At 45.2% G+C, this 25417-nt stretch overlaps 1 protein-coding gene and 1 long non-coding RNA gene across 12 annotated transcripts in view; one reads left to right on the plus strand and one right to left on the minus strand.

The window, feature by feature from the left end:
* Window positions 1–9843, minus strand: part of ENAH (ENAH actin regulator) — a 144723-nt gene extending 134880 nt beyond the window's left edge. For 2 of the 11 annotated variants that reach the window (XM_077901292.1, XM_077901293.1), the window contains exon 1: window positions 9669–9819. In XM_077901292.1, coding sequence (XP_077757418.1) covers window positions 9669–9802 — 134 coding nt within the window. In that variant the 5' untranslated portion in view covers window positions 9803–9819. Of the gene's footprint in view, window positions 1–2752; window positions 3196–5679; window positions 5861–9668 lie in introns of those variants that run through there. The other 9 variants (XM_077901296.1, XM_077901294.1, XM_077901286.1 and 6 more) reach the window with 8 other exon arrangements.
* On the plus strand, window positions 4946–10849 carry LOC144315944 (uncharacterized). Its single transcript, XR_013381678.1, has 3 exons — window positions 4946–5126; window positions 9882–10112; window positions 10522–10849. It is a non-coding gene; the product is annotated as an uncharacterized LOC144315944 (long non-coding RNA).
* The last annotated feature ends 14568 nt before the right edge of the window (window positions 10850–25417 follow it).

A 25417-nucleotide genomic window follows, 5' to 3' on the forward strand; every position in this document is an offset into this window, starting at 1 on the left:
ACCAAAAATGCAAATTTGGCTCCTGCCCCTAAAATAAACCTCTGTGGGAAAGTCACACATCCAAAAACCACAGTATAAATGAAGACCAGTGAGAACAGACACTAGTATTTGCATCCTTTCATAGGTATCTCACTTGACACTTGACAACATCACAATCCTGTGACAAAACAATATCTCCGTTTTTACCAGTCTGCTTAATTAATGAGCAAATCCTGAATATTCTGAGCCCTGATCCTACCACGCTCTAAAATGTGTATTAAAGCTTATCGTTACCATAAAGGAAGGCAACAAAATCATAACAAGTATCTCAAACACTCCACACGGGAAGATATGTAAAAGATCAGTTTCCTCACTTACGAAATAAAAGACAGCAGGGCCAGATTAGGTGATCAAATAAGGAGCATTTCAGGAAACACTCCCGCTGCCACTGTGTGGGACCACACATGTCCCAATCAAACCCTGATGATGAGAAAGAACATCATGCACTCTCTCCCGCCAAGTCCAGGATTGCATTTATGTCCCTATCAACAAGGGAGCCACTATCAGGGGGAGTAGATAAGCAAAATATAACCCACTTGACATCTGTGAACTAGAAAAGACCTAGAAAGGTAAAGCAAACTACCCAAAAGTTTTATAGAACTAGTCTAAGAGCTAAGCCCTGAAAACAAGAGGAACATAATTGTACGCTGCCATAAAGCATACAAAGCATCTTCTCTTCCACTGCCATTTGACCCTCACTACCACCCAGGCAATAAGTCTCCCCATTTTTACATATTTTAAAGTGTGGATCAGTGAAATCATGTAATTAGGTCCAGGTTATCCAGCTAGTAAGTGGCTTCCATGAAGCCTCACAACCTTACAGGTGCCCTTCCTTTTTAACATGCAAAAGTCACAGAATAGTGGAAGCACAGCAGGACCCAAGAATGTCAATCCAAAAACTTCCAGGCTCTTCTTACCTACTAGCCTATGTGCAACTGTGTTACATCAGATAAGCTCCTTCTTCCATAAAAAAGGATCTTGAGGCCCCTGGGTGGCTCAGTCCATTAAGCATGCGACTGTTGATTTTGGCTCAGGTCATGATGTCAGGGTCATGGGATCAGCCCTGCACTGGGCTGTGTTCAGTAGGGGCCCGCTTGACATTCTCTCCTTCTGACCCCCCCTCCCCACCCGTGTGCTTGCTCTCTAAATAAAATTAATAAATAAATCTTTAAAAAGAAAGCTCTTGGGATCCCTGGGTGGTGCAGCGGTTTGGCGCCTGCCTTTGGCCCAGGGCGCGATCCTGGAGACCCGGGATTGAATCCCACGTCGGGCTCCCGGTGCATGGAGCCTGCTTCTCCCTCTGCCTGTGTCTCTGCCTCTCTCACTCTCTCTCTGTGTGACTATCATAAATAAATAAAAATTAAAAAAAAAAAAAAAAAGAAAAAGCTCTTGAGTAACCAGCTAGTTAATAAAAAAGCAATCATTTTAAAAAAGCAATCTTTTAAAAAAGGCCTACACTCTGTTAATATTACATATATACATACCTACCTCAAACACAAATCATCATTTTGCAACATTTTTTGCAACATTACATAAATGAAAAATAGTAGACCCAAGGAGCTAGATGTTAAGCTAACAAAACTACCAGCTTTTTGGGCCTCCACCTTTTCCCTGTCTTATACAAGAAGACATTTGTTAAAGAATCTTCCTTAAACTAAGTATTAGCCAGTAATTCCATATACAGCTTTTTACATGTATAGAATGCCTTTAAGACTGTCTCAGGAATGTAAAGCATTATCCAGTTCCATTCTGCCTAGGAATATTACACCCAGGGAGCCTACTATTCCTGAAATTGAAGTCATCTGAGAGATCTTATCACAAATATTTAAATGGCAACATATTCATCATATCCTCTCTTTGGAATTCTGACCAACTTAATGGAAATTCCTGCCCATGCATTCCTATTTCTGGATGGACTTTAAACCATCAGAACTACTCCTTAATATAATTTAAAGACTCGATACGGTAACACTTATGTCGTTCAGTACTTAAAAGCATCATTGAGATGAAGTCCAGTATGAATGCAACCCTGAAAAGCCCTTTCTTAACACCGAAATATCCCAAAGCTTTCTGCAACCAGCACAAGAACCTTTTACTTCCATACCAAAGCAGCCTACTTTTACAGGGATCTAAGGAAATGCGTACACATGAGCTGCACCAACCACCTGGCAAATAATCCAATCCCTACCAAGTGAAAAGCTGATCCTCTTTTGTGCTCTTAAATTATTCAAAATTAGCCTACAAAGAATTGCTGTGGACTACCCGAACAAACCTTTCAGACCTGTGCACCATGTTCTGTTTTTATGCTACTGGAAAGCATCAGTGCAAACTTCCTTCTCCAAATTTAGTAAGGCACAGAGCAGGAGCTTAGAAATTACAAATTACTCTGCATTAGAAAAGGAACTTTTAAAGTGAAGAATAATTTACCTGTGACAGACTGGCAACTATACATGATAGTGATCAAACTTCAGCAAATACCCAAAACTTTTTTTTTTTTTTAGTACATAACCTCTGAATCAGAAAGCTTTACGATGATTTTATTTTAAAATACCCCAGTTTTTGCTGTTTTACATTTCTCAATGTTGACATAAATTTACCCCAAAATCGGAGGGAGGGGGGAGGACTTGTAACCTCTGGCCTGCAAGACTCCTTTCAGCATTGAGTGTTTCAAGCAAAAATGAACACTCCCTGGTATTAGAAACTATATCGTTACCTATGTTTTATTACAGTTCCTGCGTTTCCAAGGACGTCAGTACCCGGATAAAGAACTATATACTCCAACCCAAGGTTCAAGTTTTTCCAGCCGAATTTCACAGACATGATGTTTCCGGGTGTGCAGGTCATAATTACATTTTAAACGGACCCATCACATTTGAAAATAAGTTGTGTGGCATGACTAAGGAAAAGGGGTCACTCAGAAATCCGTATTTTTAAGGCCAAGAAAAATCAGGCTTCCTAACTCGGAATCAGAGAAAAGCTCATTCAAATTCCCAGCAAGCTGAAGCGGAAAGCCGAGCGAGATCACTCAAAAATACATCTTAAACACAAAAATGGTAAAGTGTTCAACCTTGGGAGGAGGAATAAAAAAAAGAAAGAAAACTAGCGTTTAAGACGGAAACTACTCAAACGGAGCGAGAATCCCAATGACATGACATTTTCTCCCACGGCGACGGGAATCTGGAGGGTCTCTGCGCCGCTGGCCCGTCGCGCCGAGCACAAAAGGGCTGGGCCGCCGCGCCCCGGGAGCCCCCCTCGCGGCCCGAGCAGGCCCCGCGGGACCCCCAGGCGGGCGGGCCGGCCGGCTCCCCAGGTCGCGGCCCCGGGCGCGGCGGGCGGCGCGCAGCCCCCCAGGAGCGGGCGGCCCCCCGCAGCCCGCCGCCCGCCGCCCCCCGCCGCCGAGGGGAGCCGCAGCCGCAGCGCCCCGCGGCCCCCGCCCCGCCCGGGCCCCTCCCGCGCTCCCCGCACCCGCCGGGCGCGCAAAGTTTTCCGCCGCCCCCCGCCCCCCGCCCCTGGGCTCCCGCCGGGAGGAAGGCTCACGACTCCTCACCTCCGCCCGGAACAATACCCGTCTCCCGGCAACGCGCACGCCGGGCCCGCGCCCCCTCCCCAGCCCCCTCCCCAGCCCCCTCCCCAGCCCCCTCCCCAGCCCCCTCCCCAGCCCCAGCCCCAGCCCCATCCCCATCCCCATCCCCGCTCGGGGCCGGCCGGGCGGGCGCGGGGCGCGGGGCGCGGGGCGCGGGGCGGGCGGGGGCAGGGGGCCGGCCGAGCAGGGCCTCGGGGACGCCGGTGCGGAGCGAGGCCCGAGGGACAAAGGGACGGGAGCGGCGAGGCCGGGCGGCGCCCGCCGGGCTGGGGGCCTGCGCGGGGTCGCGGCGCCCGCCGCACAATGGCCCGCCGCCCCCGCGCGCGCGAGCCCTCACCTCATGGTGCCGGCGGCCGGGGCGCGGGGGGCGCGGAGCCGGGGCCTGTGCTCCGGGGGCGGGGACGTGGCTGGCGGGCGGCGGGCGGCGGGCGGCGGGCGGCGGGCGGCGCGCGGCTCCTCCTCCGGCGGCCGGCGCTACACCATGGCCCCGCACAAAGCGGCGGCACCGGCCGAGCGCGGGAGACGCGGCGGAGGCTGCGAGGGCGGGGGAAGCGTCGTCCCCGCTGCGGGAGCGCCCGGCCGCCCTGGGAGGGAGCCCGCCGCCGGGCCGAGTGCAGGCGGCGCCGCTGCCGCGGAGGAGAGCCGCGAGCGCCGCGCGGGGCCGGGGAGGCGGGGCGCGCGGCCCGGGAGCACGCAGGCGCCGCCCTCGCTCCCGCCCCGCCCCTCCCCCTCCCCCTCCCCCTCGCCGCCCCTCCTCCTCCCCTCCCCCTCCCTCTCCCTCTCCCCCTCCCTCTCCCTCTCTCCCTCCCCCCGGGGCGGGGGCGGGGGCGGGGCGGGAGCGCCCCCGGGCCGGCCCCCGGGCCCAGCCGGCCTGCGGAGCGCGCTCGGCTGATCGGCTTTGTGGCTTCTGGCCCACCCGCCTGCGCTTCCCCGCGGCCGGGCTGCCGGGGGGCTGCGGGCGGTGCGGGGGAGCTGCGGGAGCTTGCGAGGCTGCCGGAGGTGCAGGGGGGTGCGGGGGACCGCGGGAGGTGCAGGGGGCTACGACGGCTGCGGGGAGGTGCAGAGAGTTGTGGGAGGTGCGGAAGGCTGCAGGGAGGTGCTGGGGGGTGCGGGGGCCGCGGGGGGCCGCGGGAGGGGGACGCCTAATCGCGACCCCGGGGCCGCATTGTCTCTGGGCCGGCCTGCGCGCCGCACCGGGGGCGGGTATGACCTCATCCCGAGCGGTGGGGGTGGGGGCGGGGGTGGGGGCGGGGGTGAGGGCGGGGGGGAGGGGAGTTGCCGCCGGGGTGGGGCACGGGGCGGGGGCGGGGGGGGAACCCCGCGACAAGGGGGGGGTCTAGGGTCCCGTCTTTTACTGGGTACCAGGTCACCTGCTTTGAAAGGTAACTGCGGAGTGTGGGCGCCACAAACTCGTGGAGAGCCCGGAGGCGGGGGCCGTCCTCCAAGGAGGCAGAATTGATGGTGTAGGAGGCGATCGGCCTCCAAAAGCAAATCTACTAATCAAGTAAGAATTCAGACTGGACAAGTGACAGGCATCCTGAAGTCCCGAGGAGGAGGAGGAAGGGGAGGCGGAGGGGGTCCACTGTACAAAAGGTGGCTGCGATGGAAACCACCGGGTTCCCAGTACCGCACCATCCTGTCCAAAATGGAGGACCTAGCATGACTCCAGGAACCGATTCAAAAGTTTTGGTGTGTTATTTTAAGATGGAGGTACAATTCCAACTGTAGTTCTGACACTTGAGATCATTTACACTTGCAAAAGAAAAGCCAGCAAGTGACAGTCATGCCTGGTCAATGCCCGACTCCTCTGTAATGGAACTGTGCGGCCCAGTTTTAACTATAAAAAGCTGCCTGGTTTCAGACTCCATACCGGGTGATTTTCCTTTGGGAACCTGCAGCCTCAAACCAGCAGCCCTAGAGAAGCAGTGACCTGGAGCTATGGCAGAGGACCAGGGTGGCCTCAGGTGGTGGTGGGAAGCACAAGCTCCGTGAGGCTGCTTTCACAGAGCATACTTGGAGAACACTAATTTCCACCCACGCAGCTAATTACAGCTTACCGCCACAGAGTATTGTATTCAGGGATCTCCAAGCACTGATAATACCCTGGCCAGTCAACTGTCCTTGTTGCCATATTGCAAGCAGAGACGGAGGCAGGGAGCTCCAGAACTGGATGAGTTAGTGCACTGGGCCCCGTTAGCTGCCAACTATGAGGCCCATCCTCTTGCCATAGCTACCAACTATGAAGTCCCTCCTCTTGCCATAGCTACCAACTATGAGATTCATCCTCTTACCATAGCTACCAACTATGAGGTCCATCCTCTTGCCATAACTACCAACTATGAGGTCCATCCTCTTGCCATAGCTACCAACTATGAGGTCTATCCTCTTGTCATAGCTACCAACTATGAGGTCCATCCTCTTGCCATAGCTACCAACTATGAGGTTCATCATCTTGCCATAAACACTCACCGTAATTTATGTTGTTAAAACGCGTGCCCCTCAAAGATTCGCCTCCAAATTAACCAAAGACCGTTTGCTGTGGAGGCTTTTTTCTTGGAAAAGTAATAAGACACACCGAACCATCTTGGGGGAAGTATTAATAAGACATACTCGACCACAGAGCACTCACACCAATCTGCCTTCATCCATTCACAGCACCACAATAAATCCAGCAGAGCTTAGGTTTCAGGGAAAACTCTCACAAAGGGCCGAAAGGGGGTGGAGATTTTGCTGTAATGACTCAGACCACCTCCTGCCAGAAAATGCCTTACTGATGACTCCATAACCTACTTCTCGTTTGTGAAATTTAATCCATCCCGCACTCAGTGATCTATCACATCATCTCTATCCTAACAGCAAACATTCCAATGGTATGGGCACCAAATTAAGCAATCCGAGTGGAAAATGCTGCTCTTATTTTCTACATTTATTAAAAATGTACCGGCCAAGAATCTTGGCTGCCTACGACCATTTCCATCCTTTGGCGTGGCAGCTTGCCAGCTCGCGAGTTGGTCATACCATTGCCTTTGGATTTAGATATTGCAATGGGCGGCCTGACCTCCAAAGGTCGTTCTGTAGAAGGACAATTTGTTGCTTGTGACAAAATGTTGTTGCTTCTCATTCATATTTGGTTCAACAGTCCAAGAGGGCAAAGAAAAACTTGAGCTGGGAAATCACAGACTAATTCTGGTCACAGAGCAAACTTTGCAGAATGTGTTGCCATATAGAATAAAAGAATTTTAGAGATGGAAGGAATCTTAAGTCCCTCCCACTCATTTTTCCAAAAGCAGAAAGCGAGACCCAGAGAGGCTAAGTAAACTGCCCACTGTCACACAGCTACTTGGTGGTAGAATTTAAGCCCATGGTTTCCAATGACTGCTCCTTCCACCACATCATACTACCTAACAATGGCAAAAGTAACAGTGGGGTGAGGCAGTCAGAGGTAATGCTGATTCTCTTCTCATAAACCCTGCTTTAAAATAGGCTGAGATTATGTGTTGCTCAGCGGGATGGAGAAAATGGTCCTAACTCCTCTTAAGAAGGTTGCTCTGCCAGAAGCCCAATGTCTGACCTTTATGTAGGCACCCAGATGTTTGAACGCTAAAGGAAGGCAGCAAGGCAGGAAGGAATGTCTGCTTGCTCTAATCGAAGATGAAGAGGAGACTATTCATCAAAAGAAATAGATTCTCTTCTTAACACTGAGTGTATGAACCTCCACTTCCCCACATCGAGTGATGCCCCAGCTGAACGTGACCGTAGGAGGTCTCCACACCCTATGGATTCACAGCCTGAATGTTGGTCTACACATCTGTTAGCAGTGTGCACCCAGGCATAAGATGAAACAAAACCCATGCTTCTGTCGAAGATGAATTTGCTGCAGGAGTGTTGTCAGTCTGGCTCTGAGGGTTCTCTCAGAACATGCCTTGTTTAAATTCGTCTGATAGCATCAGTGTGGGCTTGCCCTCCATTTATGGGCATGAGGAGGATGCATGACTAATGCTACTCACCAGTCAGGAAATTGGTGCTAAGGATTACAGGCAGTCTCCCCGGCACCCAAAAAAGGGTTCTCCCCTGAAAAATTAGGAGTTACCTAGGGAGGAGTGAGGAAGAGCAGGTAGTTCAGAATGAACATGATTGTACACTTTCTTCTTCCATGTATCAGTATATTTTCTTGTGTGGCAATTAGTTCACAGAGTATTTTTTGTTTATTTCTCCAAGAATGGAAAAAAATAAAATAATGTAGAACATGATATTCCAGTAGGATTCAAGATATTTTTCTTACTCATCTTTCAGCTCTAGCTGCCCATATATAATCTGGGTCCTAAAATATTATGAGAAGACATAGACGTAAGAGGAAAGTATTTGCCTCTGACATTTGCATTTTTCTCCCATTTGTCAGTTTTCTCCCTTCCAAATTAGGATTTATTTAGTTAATTTCATTTCTTCTTCCCAGAGTCTCTTCCCTTCGTGCTTCACTGTGTAAACTTGCAGAAGTTTCCCAAATCCTGAACTGTCCCACTGGAGTAACATTAATTGGTAGACATCATATTCTAGAAGATGCAATACATTATTTCCACAACATTCAGCCATGGCTGCCATTCAGAGGTGGGGGGGGGGGGGCACAGGAAAAGAATCCCAAACAGACCTCCTGCTGAGCGGGGAGCCCAATGCAGGGGCTCTGTCTCACCACCCATTAGATCATGACCTGAGCCAAAACCAAGAGTCAGGAGCCAAATTGAGCCACCCAGGTGCTATTTAAGGAATATGGCAGGTCCACTGGAGTTCTAGATAACAATCAGATCATGGTGCTTTACAGATTGGATTGAAAAGAAGCACCACCACAGTCTGGTTCTGAACTCATACACCTTATAAGATCTGCCGGTAGCTTGGGAAGAACTAGTGGTTGCCCTCTTGCATTTGCATTGGTTTACTTGTCCCATTTACTGTAATCAAACTCGAGAATACCAGTGAGTTACCTTAGGGACATTGCAATCAGGTGACAACAGACCTTGGAATCTTTCCTCAAAGGAGATCAGGAGGAAAGTTAATAAAGAAAAGATTATTTTCTGCCTAATTACAGCAGAGAAGAAAGTTACTACCACTAGGCTGTATCCTGAGCAAGCTGTCCAAAATTAATTCACACTGCTTCACACCACATTGTTTGTGGCTTTTTTCCTACCTCCAGGTTGTTGAAAAATTCATTTAAAAAAAAAAATCCCTATTATCTTTCTCTTTGAAACTCTGGCTAAGCATGGTGATCTGGTTCGAGAAATTCTAGTTCGAGAAACGATCTTTGAATCTTCATTTCCTCAGGTTTAATGTCAAAATGCAGGCTCTGGTCAAGTCTTCCTACAGTTAAAGAAAAACAGCAACCTCCACACATTGTAATGCCCTCTGGTCACTTATCATTAGTACCAACTTATGATGAGGGAAAGTGATGATGTCATATCCATTGCATCTAGAAAGATATTGGGTCCTTGGGCAAGGGAGCCCGTGGCTAAATACTTCATGTAGCAGTAAGGGAATTGAATTGCAAATCGAAAACTAAGGAAATTAAGGAGAATCATTCCCATCTCCTCTCTGTGCTAACAATACCTGCTTTATATGGAAGCTGAGATGGATAGTCTCTACATCTGAGAAAACTAATGGTTTTAGAGTCACAGGAATGTGAGAGATGAGTGTGGCTTGGTGATTGGCTCGCCAATGATGGTATTTGCTAACCCGCTAGGCACAGACATACCCCAGTTAATCCTCCTGACGTTTCCTGGGAAGTGGGTCCCATTATGGTCATCCTTGCTGTGCAGGCAGCTCATGCAAGTGAAGCAAAGGAAGGTTAAGACACTTGCCGGGAGCCACACAAGCAGTAGATGAGAAAGCCGGAAAGGCCAGTTCCACGGGCTACATCAAGCTCTGCACCTGACAGCCTCCTCTGTCACTTCTTCTGATTAAAAAAAAGAGAGAGAGAGAAAGACTCACAAGGTCCACTTAGGAAGTAAAACTAACACATTTAAAAACAAATCAAACCAAACACTCTCAAGTCACTTACCTTTTCTTTGCTGACCCCAGGTAGCTATGACAGGAGTCCACCCAGTAAATCATGACACTCAGGTCACCCGGCTGGAAATAGACCCCTCTGTTGGGCACAGGTTTGCATTCTGAGTGCCTGGGATGGTGCCTCATGCAACAGAGGCACTCGATGAATGAGTTAAAAGTCTCCAAATGAAAGACCTCTAATAATGTTCGTTCATTTGCTTTCCAGAATAATAATAATAATGCTACTGAGAAGTGACTGGAGGTAACTCACCACTTCACCATGTCTTCACCTCTGGTGTTCCAGGCACACAACTACCAGAGGTGTACAGAGCTTGGAGGAGCAGTTTCTTAAACCAGCCTGTTGAGCCAAAGATTAATGTTGAAATGCTTGGAGCAAGCACACTGGCTAACATTTTTTGTTGAATACACGGCAATAAACAAACGAGGCCAAGCCCAAGTATGTTTTCAGAGGTCCCTAGAGAAGTGTCTACATTCTCTTTATTAATCTTCTGGTTAGTTATCTGAGAGCCTAGATAGGAAAATGCCACACGCCCTGGGTGACCCCATGCTCTCTGGAGCTTCGGTTGTTCGCAAAGGAATCAGCATGAAAGTCTTAGTCCAGGATGAGAGTTATAATCTCTGAAAAGGACTCATCTATTTCTTGAGATACCCTCCTGTGAAAGACTTTTTTTAGGATTGAAGTACTCATGAAAAATGTATCACCAATGCACATGGTTACAATACGTCAGGGAAAGATCTAGAATGCAACCCCACTTACCATCTTAGATTCCCGTCTATGCTTTCTTATCGAACTCAGGTGGCATTTTCTATCTGTCAAGCATCTCACCATTACTTTTTCTTTACAGAGCTCCTGTTTGGGGGTGCCTAGGTGGCTCAGCCAGTTAAGAATCTGCCTTCAGGGCAGCTCTGGTGGCTCAGTGGTTTAGCGCTGCCTTCAGCTCAGGGTGTGATCCTGGAGACCCAGAATCAAGTCCCACATCGGGCTCCCTGCATGGAGCCTGCTTCTCCCTCTGCCTGTGTCTCTGCCCCCCCTTCTCTCTCTCTCTCTCTCTCTCTCTCTCTCTCTCTGTGTCTCATGAATAAATAAATAAAACCTTAAAAAAAAAAAAGAATCTGCCTTCAGCTCAGGTCATGATCTCAGGGTTGAAGATCAAGTCCCACATTGGACTCCACACTCAGCGGGGAGTCTGCTGAAGACTCTCTCTCTCCCTCTCCCTCTGCCCCTCCCCTTCCCTCTAAAATAAATAATTCTTTCAAAATAAATAAATAGCTCCTGTTTTGTGTGTTTGTTGCGATGTTGCCTCCACTGAGCATCTCACTGAACTCGAGTTTACTTGGTGTCTCTCACTTACAAACAATATTTCCCTTCAAAAGTTCACAGTCTGGTCTTTTCTTCTTACTCTTCATCTTACTTTCTCTCCTATTACTAATGAGATGGTAGTCTCAATTTGCTTTATTTGAGTTATTTATATCTTCAGGCCTCTGTTTTGTGTCAAGTCTGGTTTGGTGCTCCTTTCTTATTGAATGATGCCCAAATTAAGTTAAGAAACAATTGCTGAGACAACTGGCCTGTGAGTCTTCATGTTCCCCTGGTATCCCAAGCACTGTGGTCTGTTTTATATTGAAAATTGATGTATCTAGCTAAGTCCACAGTTTATGTCAGGTTTGACTCACAGAACTTTCCAAAGTAAGTCTGTTCTATGACTGGAGGGATACAACTAGGGAAAAAAAGTTGAAGCAGTCTAGGTGTGAGCATAAATGCATAAAAGCTGTTGACACGGGGAAGTTTGATCTCTTGGTTGACTCCTGCTCATTTGGCATCAATCCATAGCATATAAGGCACTTAATCCTCTCCTAATGTTGGGGTTTCTAGTGAGAGGATGCTGAGTGGAATATAGTAACAAGGAGCCCTGATGCTGAATCTAATGCAACTACTCCACCAGTGCTATCAACTTATCAAAGAAAAGGAGCTTTTCTACTTTGGCCTTCCATCCAGATTCTTTCGTTAGGATTCTGATTGCAAATGACAGAAACCCAACTTGAAGTAGCTTAAGAAAAACAAAAAGAAATTTAGGAGTATATTTCTTTAAAAAAAAAAAAAAAGATTCGTTTATTTATTTTAGAGAGAGGCAGAAGGAAAGGGAGAGTTTCCAGCAGACTCCACACTGAATGCAGAGCCCGACGTCACAACCCTGAGATCATGACCTGAGCTAAAACTAAGAGTCAGTCAACTAACTACACCACCCCAGTGCCCCTAGCTGTATATTTAAGTATAATCTTCAGACTAGCTAGATAGCTAGATACAGAGCTCAATGTCACCATCTCCATCTTCATGTTCTGACCTATTCTTTCCAGCTGAACAAGTCTCAATTTCACATTCTACCAGCATTGTGATCCTAAAGCTGGATAGTCTATCCAACCAGCAAGGACTCCAGACCAGCTTGAGCCACATGATCATCCTGAACCAGTCACTATGACCAGAGCAAAGAAGTTCTCCAGTTGGCCAGGACCAAGTCAGGTCCATCATAATGATATCCATGCCTTTGGATTGGTCTACCACACTGACACTGAGCTTAGTCATGTGATTTGTTTTGGCCAATGAGATGATGAACAAATGTGACACAAGCAGAGACTTATAAAACCTTGCTCATTGGGGCCTGCCCTTACTTGTTGCTCTTTGGAAATAAAAAATGAGATGGATGCATGAAAGAAGCTGGGCTGGTTTACCAAAGGACAAAAGACGACATGGATAGAAGGGAGTTACCCAAGTTGAGGTTCTGGACTGAGCAGGCTGTCAACCTCAGACTGAAGAGGGTTCTAGACCATCCAACACCACCTGAACTGACCCAGACCAAAATGCCTTCCTAGTCAACTTATGGAACCATGAGAAATAATGATTATCATTTTAAAGCCACTTAAGGTATGGGGCAGTTTGTTATACATCAAGACAAACTCACATCAATTGTCATCTTCAAGAAGTGCCCACGCTGTTTGAGAAGAACACTGGCTGCTGTCCTGAGGAGGACATCTGTGGTGGAAGCTCTTACTCCAGTTGAAAAATATCCACTTTTACTCAGGTTCCGATATCAAGGGATGTTCTGAGACTCCTCAGAATCCATGTGATGACATCACAGCTCCTCACTCATTGGTTGGTTAATATACTTTACAGTTCTCCGGGCAGAAGAGAGTAGCAAATGCAAGAGAGTCAAGTACAAGCAAAATGATAAAAATGCAGGCCCTTAGAGGTAACCAATTATGTGCAGATAAGATAGGAGTTCCTGAGGTCATGCACAAGAATTGCAATTTATAAGTTGAGTGATTGACATTCTTATTTCTCTCTCGGCATATTGGCCTTTCGATATCCACAAATCTTTAGTAAAATATCACTAGAATGTTCCAAACTGTTCCCAGCTGGCCCACAAGATATGAATAGTCTTTGTTGATGCTCAAGTTCAATTTGAGGGGTGGGACTAGAACCCCTCTTGGGCCATCAGGTTGGTGGCAGAGGTAGATATGAGGAAGATACTCCCTCTAATCCATCAAACTCTTCAGAATCACTCAGCATGGTTCTCAGTAAGGGACTGTTGTCTGGCCAAGGAGCCAGGCTCAAGTTCAGGCTAAAACCCATGTTTCTCTCCAATTTTAAAAAGACACTGAGATCATCCCTCAGAAGAGTTCAAGAGGGCCATTTCTCTCCAAGGAGAGGAAGCGAATATTCCTGGAGGTCTCAGAGCAAAATTTCAGATCTTGGCTTCCAGATGTACCAGGCGGCAGTCCAAGGGCATAACTGCAGGGAAGCTAGAGTATGTGAAGGATCCAAGGAGGCTCTAAGAAGCAAACTTAGAGCTCAAGACACTCAGGTCTAACGGAAGTGGACATGACAGGAGGAGGGAAGAACCACGATGGATTTGGGGGAGGACAGCCCTTTACAAATACCTGGGGCCAAGCGGTCCGCGAGAAGTCCTGGAAACCAATAGGTTATATATCAGTATATGTGTGTCCTGGCCAAAGGACCTCTCAGTGGTGGTTTTTTTTCATTAGGGGGGTCCCAAGTCACTCTCTGCTGCCTATATGGGACCTATAATGGACCTATATGAAGCACTCCCTTTTAGAAGGTTGTAATGGACTTTTACTTTAAATATATATATATATATATATATATATATATATATATATATATACACATAATTTATTCATGAGAGACACAGAGAGAAAGGCAAAGACATAGGCAGAGGGAGAAGCAGACTCCCCACATGGAGCCCAATGAGGGACTTGACCCCAGGACCCCAGGATCACTACGTGAGCCAAAAGCAGATGCTGAACCACTGAGCCAAACAGACATCCCTGGACTTTTACCTTTTAAAGGCCAGCTTGCACTTAGGGAATTATTTCTCATGTAATGAAGCCTTGGCAAAGGCAAGGATGACTGGTGTCTCAAAGAGTCAAAATCTCATCTGTCTTTCATTTTTACCCTCTGAGTATTAGCTTCTTCCTCCTAGGTTGGCTTCTTCACAAGACTACAACCACAGCTGCCAGCATCTCCTGGCTCCCCTCTTTCTTGGCCATCAGAGGGACTGCTCTACTCCAACGGACTGTGGGCGGAGAAACAGTGACAAGCCCCAACTGACTTGCTTGGGTCTGTGCCTGTACACAGTCCGGCTTGAGTCCATGCATGGCTGGAGAGCCCTTCTAGAAGCAGACCCCTGCAAGAAGAGAAAGGAGGCTCCTCGAAAGAAGAGAGGGGATTTTCTCTGAATATAAAAATAAGACAGTCACAAATTCTCTGGCTTCCTTGCCAAGTTCTGCTGCTTCCCAGTGGATCACTCGTTTAAGGATTAAGATGGAAAAGAACAGAATAAAGTCCACATAATGGCATCATGGCTGTGGACCAAGTTCTGGGCAATGTCTCTCTCTCTTCGTTTTTTCTCATTTCATCTCCCTCCATATTTTACTTCTCTGTATTTCTTTTTTTTTTCTTTTAAGATTTAATTTTTAAGTAATCACTACACCTGTCGCAGGACTCAGATTCATAATTTTGTTATCAAGAGTCACATGATCTTCCAACTGAACCAGCCAGGTGCTCCTCCACATTTCTTCTCACCTGGATGTATAATAAAAATCATGAAAATAAGAATAAAAATGAAAATAAAAAGGAATCGTTTTTTAAACTTTCTTTAAACAGGGGCACTTGGGTTGCTCAGTCGGTTAAGCATCTGCCTTCGGGCTCAGGTCATGATCTCAGGGTCCTGGGACCAAGCCTCAGGCTCCCTGCTCAGTGGGGAATCTGCTTCTTCCTCTCCCTCTGGCACCCTCCACCCCCTGCCTCGTGTGCTTTCTCTTCCTTTCTCTCTCTTTCTCTCTCTCTCAAATAAATAAATAAAATCTTTAAAAATCTTTAAAATCTTTAAAAAATTTCTTTAAACAACAACATAAAAGGCAACCAATGGTTTTACACTTACATGCATAAATAGAGCAGAGATGCATTTTAAAAAGATAGAAAAAAATAAAAATGACCTTTCAAACAGGTACAAGGTGATGTGTGAACCCTTAAATTATTTCTAATTCTACTGGAGTTTGTGAATACCCCCATTAACATCTAGTTGAGTTGCTTTTTGCTACTGTGCAGAAAAAGGGCTTTGTATTATATTAGCTGCTGAATTTTACCGTAAAATCTCTTCCTTTGGTTAGTTGGGTGGAACAGGAGGTCCTTTCTATATTTGTTTCTGTGTCTATTTGGGTTATTTTAAGACATCAATCCATAATTAAACAGACCAAGAGGGAGGACACCTGGGTGGCTCAGTGGCTGAGCACCTGCCTTCAGCCCAGAACGTGATCCTGGAGTCGTGGGATCAAGTCCCACATCGGGCTCCCTGCATGGAGCTTGCTTCTTCCTCTGCCTATATCTCTGCCTTCTCTCTCTCTCTCTCTCTCTCTCTCTCTCTGTGTGTCTCTCATAAATAAATAAATAAATAAATAAATAAATAAATAAATAAATAAATAAAATCTTAAAGAAGAAAGCCTCAGATCAACTACTGTGTTTTTAGTTTATTTCATCCACCATCGTAGTTCAATGTATGATTTTTAAATAAAATTTATTGTGGTACCACTTATATAAAATAAAATGCACCTACTTCAAGTGTATATTTTTTCAGTGAGTTTGGGCAAATTGATGTGCCATGTGACCACCAGTGCAATCAGGAAGTAGGAAAAAGTTCATCACCTGAAAAAGCTCTTTCGTAACTCTTCCTAGTTCCCTTCTCCACCGACAGCCCCAGGCAACCACCAGTCAGTTTTGTGTCATCAAAGATTAGATTTGATTTTTCTAGAGCTTCATATAAATGTAATCATGCAGTATGAACTCTTAGGTAGACTTCTTTCACTCAATAAGATGTATTTGCTATTTCTCTGTGTTGTTATGTATATCATATGTATATCAGTACACCTTTCCCTTTTTTTGCTGAGTGGTATTCTATTGTGTGGATATACCACAATTTGTTTATCCATTTATCTGTTGATAGACATTTGGGTTGTTTCCAGTTTTTAAGCTATTTTGCAAATAGCTGATATGAACAGTCATATACAAGTTTTTGTGTAGATGTATGTTTTCATTTCTCTTGGATAAATATTTCAATTTGGAATGGCTGGATTATCTGGTTAGCATATATTTAACTTTACAGAAAACTGCCAAGCTGGTTTCCAAATTGTTGTACCAGTTTACGATCCCACCAGCAGTATATGAGAGTTCCAGTTGCTCCACATCCTGACAACACTTAGTATGGTCAGCCTTTTTAATTTTAACCATTCTGATGGATATGTAGTGCTATCTCATTGTGGTTTTAATTTGCATTTCCCTGGTGACTAATGATGTTGAGTGTCTGTTCGTGTGCTTATTGACCATCTGTATATCCTCTCTGTTCCTCATTATTACCACTCTTCCATGTTTAGGGTTTCCTGTCTAGAATGTAAATTGGTAATTGAACTCTACCATAAATCACTGATCATATCCTCACTGAACGTATAAGCCTTCCATGGAGCCCTATTTGCTCAGAATACAGTTCACACTTCCATAGTAGTCAATGGTTTTACCAGTTGAGTCCCATAAGATTTTTTAAGACCAATTCCCTGTCATTTTTCTTCCTTATCTTTTCTCCCTGCCCCTGTGTCCCCCACATTTCCATCTTAGATGTTGACCGCTCCCTAACTCTGCCATATATGCTTATGGGGCTGTGGCTTTCTCATGCCATATAATCTACCTGGGAGCCCTTCACTGGGTGACCCAGATAGATTGAATTCTTCATGTGAATTCATAAATTCATTCTTTAAGGCCCAGCTCAAAAGTCTTCTCTTTTGGGAAGCCTCCTCAACCTGCTCTGGTAGAATTAACAGCTATCTTTTCTTTGTGCTTCGGTGGTACTCAGCACATGCTGCGACAATGGACTTCACCACAGTCTGCTGGGTGCCTGCCCGGGGCTGCCTGCCTGGAGTCTAACTCTTCAAGAGCAGCAGTGGTGTCCTACCCCTGTCTGCATCCCAAGGGCCTTCCATTGACTTTTGCTTGGTAACACTGGCTGACCAAGTGAGGATATACGACTTAGCTAATAAACCCAAAACCTGCCTTGAGGTCAGGATTCACTCTCTATTAGACCTGCATCTCCTTATCTGTGCATTGAGACTAGAAGAACTGATTCATAGTAACTTTCCAGGTCTAATGTTTTTTAAATTCTATATTTAGTATTTGAAATCCAGTAAAATAATAAATTTCACTGTACTCCAAAACTGGATGATGGATCCAGCTGCTTGGAGGAGCAGCATCTGGTTCATTAGGAAGTGGCAAGGTGAAAATGGTGGCATTTTTCTCTATCACCTTTGCTGGCAGATGTGCTAATGAAGAATTGCACCATTTGGGTCTAAATCTACAAGTTAGCAGCAACAGCCCATTCTCACATTTTTCTATGAGTTCATGCCTTTCTGTTTCTATGTGTCATGGGTTTTTTTTCTTCTACAGTTTGAGGGTAGACAAAAGGAAGAATGATAGTACTTAGGCACATACAGTCTACTATTTAGCTGGATAGTCACAATTAAAGCAATCTAGTAATTATGACTTAAATTGTAACTTGTAGGATTTACCATCTTTTTAAAAAAAAGGTTGTTTACCAAGTATATCAAGTTAAAAATACATGGTGAAGACATTTTTTCCATACCGGATATGACAAATATTGTTTTAAATAATGCAAATTATCTATAATATTTTTTGACCTATAAATCCAGAAGTTTCCTTCCCACATGATTATCCTGGAAAAAGTTAAAATTGAAGTGGTCTATGATAGCTTCTTAACTTCTTCCCAGTATTATAGCATTCATTAGCTGGCAACAGCCAGAGCCAGCTCTACAATTCAGATTTTGAATTTAGCAAGTGGTAAATCATTTGTAAGACCCAAAATACACAAAGCTACAGCAGCGACAATATCCTTTGCAAGCATTTCAGAAGGATCACCAGCACACTGCCAACATGTATTAATTGTCCTATAAAAAGACACACATGAAGGCGTCAGCCCCAAAGGTCTAATGACACCTAAGCATTGTTAAAATCACTGTTAACTGTCCATTAACTCTGAAGTGAAAGCTGCTCATGGAATTATATCACAATAACCTTCCAGGACTCTTTAACATTTTTTAGGAGTTTTGTCCAAGATAGGGATATTCTTCCCTTGACAGTTTGAAAGCTGCTTTGAATTGACCATTCTACATGTGCCTTCCCATATTTAACAGATCAATATTCCTGCCATTTAGAAAAAGGTACCAGATCAGAACTACCTCTCTGAGTGTCTGTCTTTCACTATCCATAAAATGAGAGTAGTAGTCTTGGGAGTCTACCCAGTAGAACTCCTATAAAAACAGGTTCAATCTTTTTTTTTTTTTTTAACTCTACAGTATCCCCAAGAAAGTCCAGAACATGAAAACCTCCCAAACAGAGGATAAGAAGTCATTATTTTTTTCAAGATTCTTATCTCACAGCTATTAAAAAGTAAGTTAATAATTCAAAACTGTGATGACATGGGAAAATGCTCTTAACATATTATGGAGTGAGAAAACCAGGCTGTCAAATTGTTAAGAATAGAATGAGGCCAATTTTTTTAAAAGATTTTTATTTATTTATTTATTTATTTGAGAGAGATAGCACCACGGAGGGGCAAGGGCAGAGGGAGAAGTAGACTCCCTGCTGAGCAGGGAGCTGGACCCAGGACTCGATTCCAGGACCTTGAGATCATGACCTGAGCCAAAGGCAGACATTTCACTGACTGAGCCACCAGGTGCCCCGAATAAGGCCAATTTTTGTTTGTTTGTTTGTTTGTTTGTTTGTTTGTTTCTTTCTTTCTTTCTTTAAAGATTTTATTTTTAGGGCAGCCCGGGTGGCTCAGCGGTTTAGTGCTGCCTTCAGTCCAGGGCCTGATCCTGGAGATCTGGGAGCGAGTCCCACGTCAGGCTCCCTGCATGGAGCCTGCTTCTCCTTTTGCCTGTGTCTCTGCCTCTCTCTCTCTCTCTCTCTCTGTCTCTCATGAATAAATAAATAAAATCTTTAAAATATTTTCTTTTTAAAATAATCTCTACACTCAAGTGGGGCTTGAACCCACAAACCCAAGATCAAGAGTCACATGTTCTACCAACTGAGCCAGCCAGGCACCCCAGAGTAAGGCCAATTTTAAAAAATAAATGTGACTAAGCCACAAACCTATGAGCATGTATGACAGGATTAGGGAATGGTCAACAATCTAAAGTACAAGCCTGTGTATGTGGAGAGGTGATCAGAGGAGACAAGATACTGCAGAAAAATGCCAGGAAACATATATATATACATATGTATTCATACGCACACACCTGCACACATATATGTCTATATATATATAAGTATCCACATGTACGTGTGTGGCCCGTGTGTTGGAAGGCATATAAAATGGGCAGATATGCATGAAAACATTAATCAAAATTCTCTCTAGACAGTGGCACTAATAGTCTTCCACTTACTTTTCTATAATTTTGAAATTTCCTACAAATGAATATCTTATTTTATAATAAAAAGTTATTTCTTTAAATATTTATTTATTTATTTTAGAGACAGAGAGAGAGAGAGAATCTCAGGCAGACTCCCTGCTGAGCACAGAGCCTGATGCAGGACTAGATCCCATGACCCTGAGATCATGACCTGAGTTAATAACAAGAATCAGGGATCCCTGGGTGGTGCAGCGGTTTGGCGCCTGCCTTTGGCCCAGGGCGCGATCCTGGAGACCTGAGATCGAATCCCACATCAGGCTCCCGGTGCATGGAGCCTGCTTCTCCCTCTGTCTGTGTCTCTGCCTCTCTCTCTCTCTCTGTGACTATCATAAATAAATAAATTAAAAATAAATAAATAAATAAATAAAAATAAAAACAAGAATCAGACTCTTAACCTGCTGGGCCATGGAGGTGCCCCAATAAAAAGTTATTCTTAAAAAGATCTTTAAAGTTATTTTTAAAAAGCCACCTGGGTGGCTCAGTGGTTCAGCCTCTGACTTTGGCTCGAGTTGTGATATTGGGGTCCCAGGATCCAGTCCCACATCAGGCTTCCCGTGGGAAGTAAATAAAGAAAATCTTTTTAAAAAATTAAAATAAAATAAAAAGATCTTTGAACATAATTGATTATAGGCCTCTTTTAAATAGCTATCTCTCCTGTGCCTTGAAAATATGATTTTTGTGATCAACAACTGCTGTCCAAAGTGAGACATGTCTCCTTAACTTGTTCTCACTTTGTGCAGGAGACACCCTACACAAATTTCTGAGAGCTGGTAGTCTTCAACATCTAAAAGATAACCAAGAACCACTATGTGAGCAAGAAAGGGCATTTTTTTTACATTTTTTAAAAAAATTTTATTTATTTATGATAGTCACAGAGAGAGAGAGAGAGAGAGAGAGGCAGAGACACAGGCAGAGGGAGAAGCAGGCTCCATGCACCGAGAGCCCAATGTGGGATTCGATCCCGGGTCTCCAGGATTGCACCCTGGGCCAAAGGCAGGCGCTAACCTGCTGCGCCACCCAGGGATCCCCAAGAAAGGGCATTTGACAGAAAATCACAAGTGCTGGCGAAGACTTGGAGAAACAGGAATGCTCGTGCCCTGTTGGTGGGAATGTAAATCCATGCTGTCATTGTGACAAACAGTATGGAGGGTCCTCAAAAAGTTAAAAATAAATTGTATGATCCAGCAATTCACAGTCTGGGTATTTACTAAAGAAAACTGAAAGCCAGGAGTCAAAGAGATATCTATATAGCCATATCCATAACAGCATTATTCACAATGGCCAAAAGGTGAAAGCAACCCAGGTCTCCAACAGCTGAACGATGACAAAATATGCTATATATCCATACGATGAAATTTAATGTGCCTTAAAAAGGAAGGAAATTCTAGGGTGCCCAGGTGGCTCCATTGGTTAAGCATCTGACTCTTGGTTTTGGCTCAGGTCATGATCTTGGGGTCCTGAGATTAAGCCCTGCCTCAGGCTCTGCACGCAGCTCAGAGTCTGCTGGAGATTCTCCCTCTCCCCCTACCGCTTCCCCTGGCACTCTTTCTCCCTCTCTCTCTCTCTCTCAAATAAATAAACAACTCTTTAAAAAAAAAAAAAAAGGAAGAAAATTCTGACACATGCTTCAATATACATGAATGTCGAGGACATTATGCAAAATGACGTAAGCCAGTCACAGGAGACCAAATACTACATAATTCCATTTCCATGAGGTCCCTAAAGCAGTCAAACTCATAGAGATAGAAAGTAGAGTGGTGGTGATCAGAGGCTGGAGAGAGGAGGAAATGCGGTTTATTGTTTAATGGAGACAGAGTTCTCAGAGTTCTGGTTGGTTGCACAACAGTGGAAATGTGCTCAGTGCCATGGAGCCATACACTTAGAAATGGTTATGGTGGGGACGCCTGGGTGGTTCAGGAGTTGAGCATCTATCTGTTTTTGGCCCAGAGTGTGATCCTGGAGTCCCAGGATCAAGTCCCACATCGGGCTCCTTGCGTGCAGCCAGCTCCCTCCCTCTGTCTCTGCCTCTCTCAGTGTCTCTCATGAATAAATGAATAAAATCTTTAAAAAAAGAGAGAGAGAGAAAGAGATGGTTATGGAGGTACATTTTCTGTTATGTGTGTTTTACCATAATTAAGATGAATAATTTAAAAAACATATTTGTGTTGTTCTAGAAATCACTGGACAAAAGACCAAGCACTTAATTCATACTGGGACCCTGGCTCTGTTAGCCAATTCTGAGAGGTTGGGGTGTTCTGGTTCCTGGCCCTACACAAAATAAGTTAATGGAAAAGAAAGGGGCTTCACAAGGCAGCTGTGGGTGTGACCTGTGACAGTGTGGCAGGCCCATGCCCGTAAGCGGAGGTGAGGGAGGTGTGTACTTGGGACAGGACAGGAGCCCCACCACCTTAGACACTCCAAACACAGAACGTTAAAAGTCTCAGTAATGAGAACCCAGATCCAGATCCAGGTAAATTAAAGGGAATAAGTTTTAGAAAGTTTCCAAAACAACAGCAGAAGTTAAAAATCTGCAGTTTGGGTTCTTGAAGGAATAAGCTCTGGTTACCTGGAAAAGTCACAAGACTGGCCAGTACCAAGAAGTGCGTTCTCCTCCACAGTGCTAGACAAAGAAGGTGTCACCCGTCCAGATGTGTGCCATTATTTGAGTCATCCCACACAAGACCAGCCCCACGATCACCTTGGTTACGGTCTCCCGGGCAAACTTCATTCATTTACCCTCCCTGAGTGCTTTCTCTCCAGGCAGGCACACCTGCGCTCCAACTTTGCAGGGCCCTGATCAAGGTGGATGGAGGGGGGTTGATCCCAAACTGCACATGCTATCCTCACCCACCTCCTCACTAAAGGGGATCCTGGCCTTTTTCCTCATTTTGCACTTGGGCCCCAGACCACTAACCACCTCTGGTGCATAGTATTTGAAGAAGCACTCAACAATGACTCCTGGCTGATCCCATGGCAAGCAGAGCCATGACCCCACTTGGGGTTGGCGAAGATGGGGCTTCCTTAGGGAAATCAGTTTCGAAGTGCTGGGGGAGAAATGATCTACTTTCCATCACGAAATGTAAAAGCCACAGCCCTGGCCTGGAAAGACAGAGAGAGACAGAGACAGAGACAGGGAGAGTCAGGGAGAGAGAGAGAGAGGCTGGGAGTTGACTGCAGCCAACCTCCGGACAGCACTCTCCTGCACATTTTTTTCTTTTTTAAATTAAGGAAACAGGCACCTGGGTGGCTCAATCTGTTTAGCGTCTTCCTTTGCCTCAGGTCATGATCTGGAGGTCCTGGAATTGAGTCCCACATCAGGCTCCCTGCTCAGCGAGGAGTTTGCTTCTCCCTCTCTCTCTGCCCCTCTTCCCTGCCTGTGTGCTCTCTCTCCCTCTCTGTCAAATAAATAAATAAAGTCTTTTTAAAAAAGAAAAAGAAATGTTACTGTCAGTGTGGAGTCACCTACAAGGCTGTACCCAACCAGGGTTTCTAAACATAGAGGCCAAAGGACACCTGAAACTCTGAAGAAGCTCTACTTCAGAGACTTTTTTAGAGGTAGAGCTTTCCTGGCACATCTTGCCACTGCCTCCCTGGCCTCAAGGGTAGCCAGCACAGCTCTCTCTGCTCTTGGCCACTCACCTGAGTCACCTCCAACCTGCCCCTGCCACCCCCACGCCCCAACTGCGTCTGACTCACACCAGCCATCCAAAGATGGGAGAGGTCAGAACATGAAAAAACATGAAAAAATAGCATCTCAGGTGGAAGCAGCCCAAGTGTCCACTGATGGAATGAACAGATAAGCAAAACCTGGCAGATAGAAACAATAGAATATTTCCAGCCTTAGAAAGGAAGGAAATCCTGACACATACTATGGCATAAATGAATCCTGAAGACAGTACTCTCAGTGCATCAAGCCAGTCACAGAGGACAAAGATTGTGCAATGCCACTTCTGTGAGGTACCAAGAGTAGTCACATGCATAGAGACAGAACATGTGATAGAAGTTATGAAGGTCCATGGGAGGAGGCAATGGGAACTTATGTTTAGCAGTGAGGAATTTAAGTTTTGCAAGATGAAAAAGTCCTGGAGAGGGCTGATGGTGATGGTCGTACCACAGCGGGAATGAATGTACCTTGTACCACTAAACCATTGCTTAAAAATGGTTAAGGTGGTAAATGTCATGATTTGTGTGTTTTACCCCAGGAGAAAAAAAAAAAGGAACATCTCCTACCAGAAATTTAGGATCTCTGGCGACGCTTGCAGCTTTTTTTCCAGAAATCAAAGACAAGCACTTCTCCGGAATGTTCTGTATTGTTCTACTCATTCTGGGAAGGGCTCACTAAGTAAATTACATCTTTAGTTCACACTCAGATGTCAATAGGAATTGTAAGCAGATGGGTGGGCTGATTTGGGCATCTAGAAAAAGGATAATAGCACTGGTAATGTAAACTTCAGTTAAGTTTTCCTAGCAATTCCAGCAACTGCTAGCTACTTTCCCCACTCCTTGTAAAAATCAAATGTCTAGGTTTTTGAAAATCTTACGTGTCTTTGACCCCTTTTGGAAGTGTAAGATAATATTGTTGTACTTCACCAAATACATACCCATCTATAAATTCATTTGTCTTAAAAGATGCAAAACATTGATGGAACCCCCAAAATTCAGTGATTTGAAATACCTATGTACACACGGCTGCATAACCAGAAATGTAGACGAATACTTGACTTCAGTGTAATGTTTGGTCCGACACGCCTACCTCTGTTTGAAGGAGAGATTGTCTTTGTCAGTGGAATGGCTTCTTTAACAATGAACCATTCATTCGTTTGTGATTGCACCAGAAGGAGAGAATTACCAGTTCTTCAAAATAGCTTTTTAAAGCACAAAATTAGCCTTTTGGGGGTGAGAAAGGCTGGGAACAGGTAGGGATAAGAAATTGGATCTAAATGTATTCAGCCTGGGCTACCCAGGACCTGGAAGTTGGTTCCACATTGACGTCTTCTGTCTGAGTTCTTCTGTCTGGTGGCTCTATTTCTGTTTTTAATGCAAAGAAATCTTTATCACACTGAACACGGCTGATCTAATGGAGACTATCTGATCAGCTCAGCAGAAGGAGCAAAAGCTGAATGAGCTGAGTGACCTCCTGCTCTCTCTCTAGAAGCCAAAGTGGAGATGGGTTCAGAAGTGGTAGATAGAAGAGACCATCAACTTCTCCTCTTTGGAAGACAATTTTCCTCCAGAATCATCTACACAGCATTGTTCATCTGCACTGAATTTTCCTTAAAATTAAATGACTCTGTTCAGGGGCTCTTACAACAATGAGAAATCTCTGATATCATACAGCCTTAGTAACCAAAATTAGCAATGGGCTTCAAGGCAGGAGGAAATGAGACACTTCAATAGGCAAATAACCTTGATGTTCATCACAGGAACTCCCAACTGTTTCAGCAGAAAGCGCCAGTAGTTTTTGCTCAAAGACTCTTTGACACTCTGTCTCAAAATCCTTGCCTTGCTATTTCCACCACTGTAGAACAATCTTTACCAGATGTACTCAAGCCCCCGTGTCGAAAGACCTGCCTGAAACCAAACTGCCAATTCTCAGTAAATTCTGACCTTGCCATTTCCCCTTGGAGACCCTACAAAAGCTCCGTCGAGGAGGTAGTCTCCCTTCTCGAAGTAAGCGATAAGCTCAGCTTT

Source organism: Canis aureus, chromosome 6 (assembly GCF_053574225.1).
Source record: "Canis aureus isolate CA01 chromosome 6, VMU_Caureus_v.1.0, whole genome shotgun sequence".
Lineage (NCBI taxonomy): Eukaryota > Metazoa > Chordata > Mammalia > Carnivora > Canidae > Canis > Canis aureus.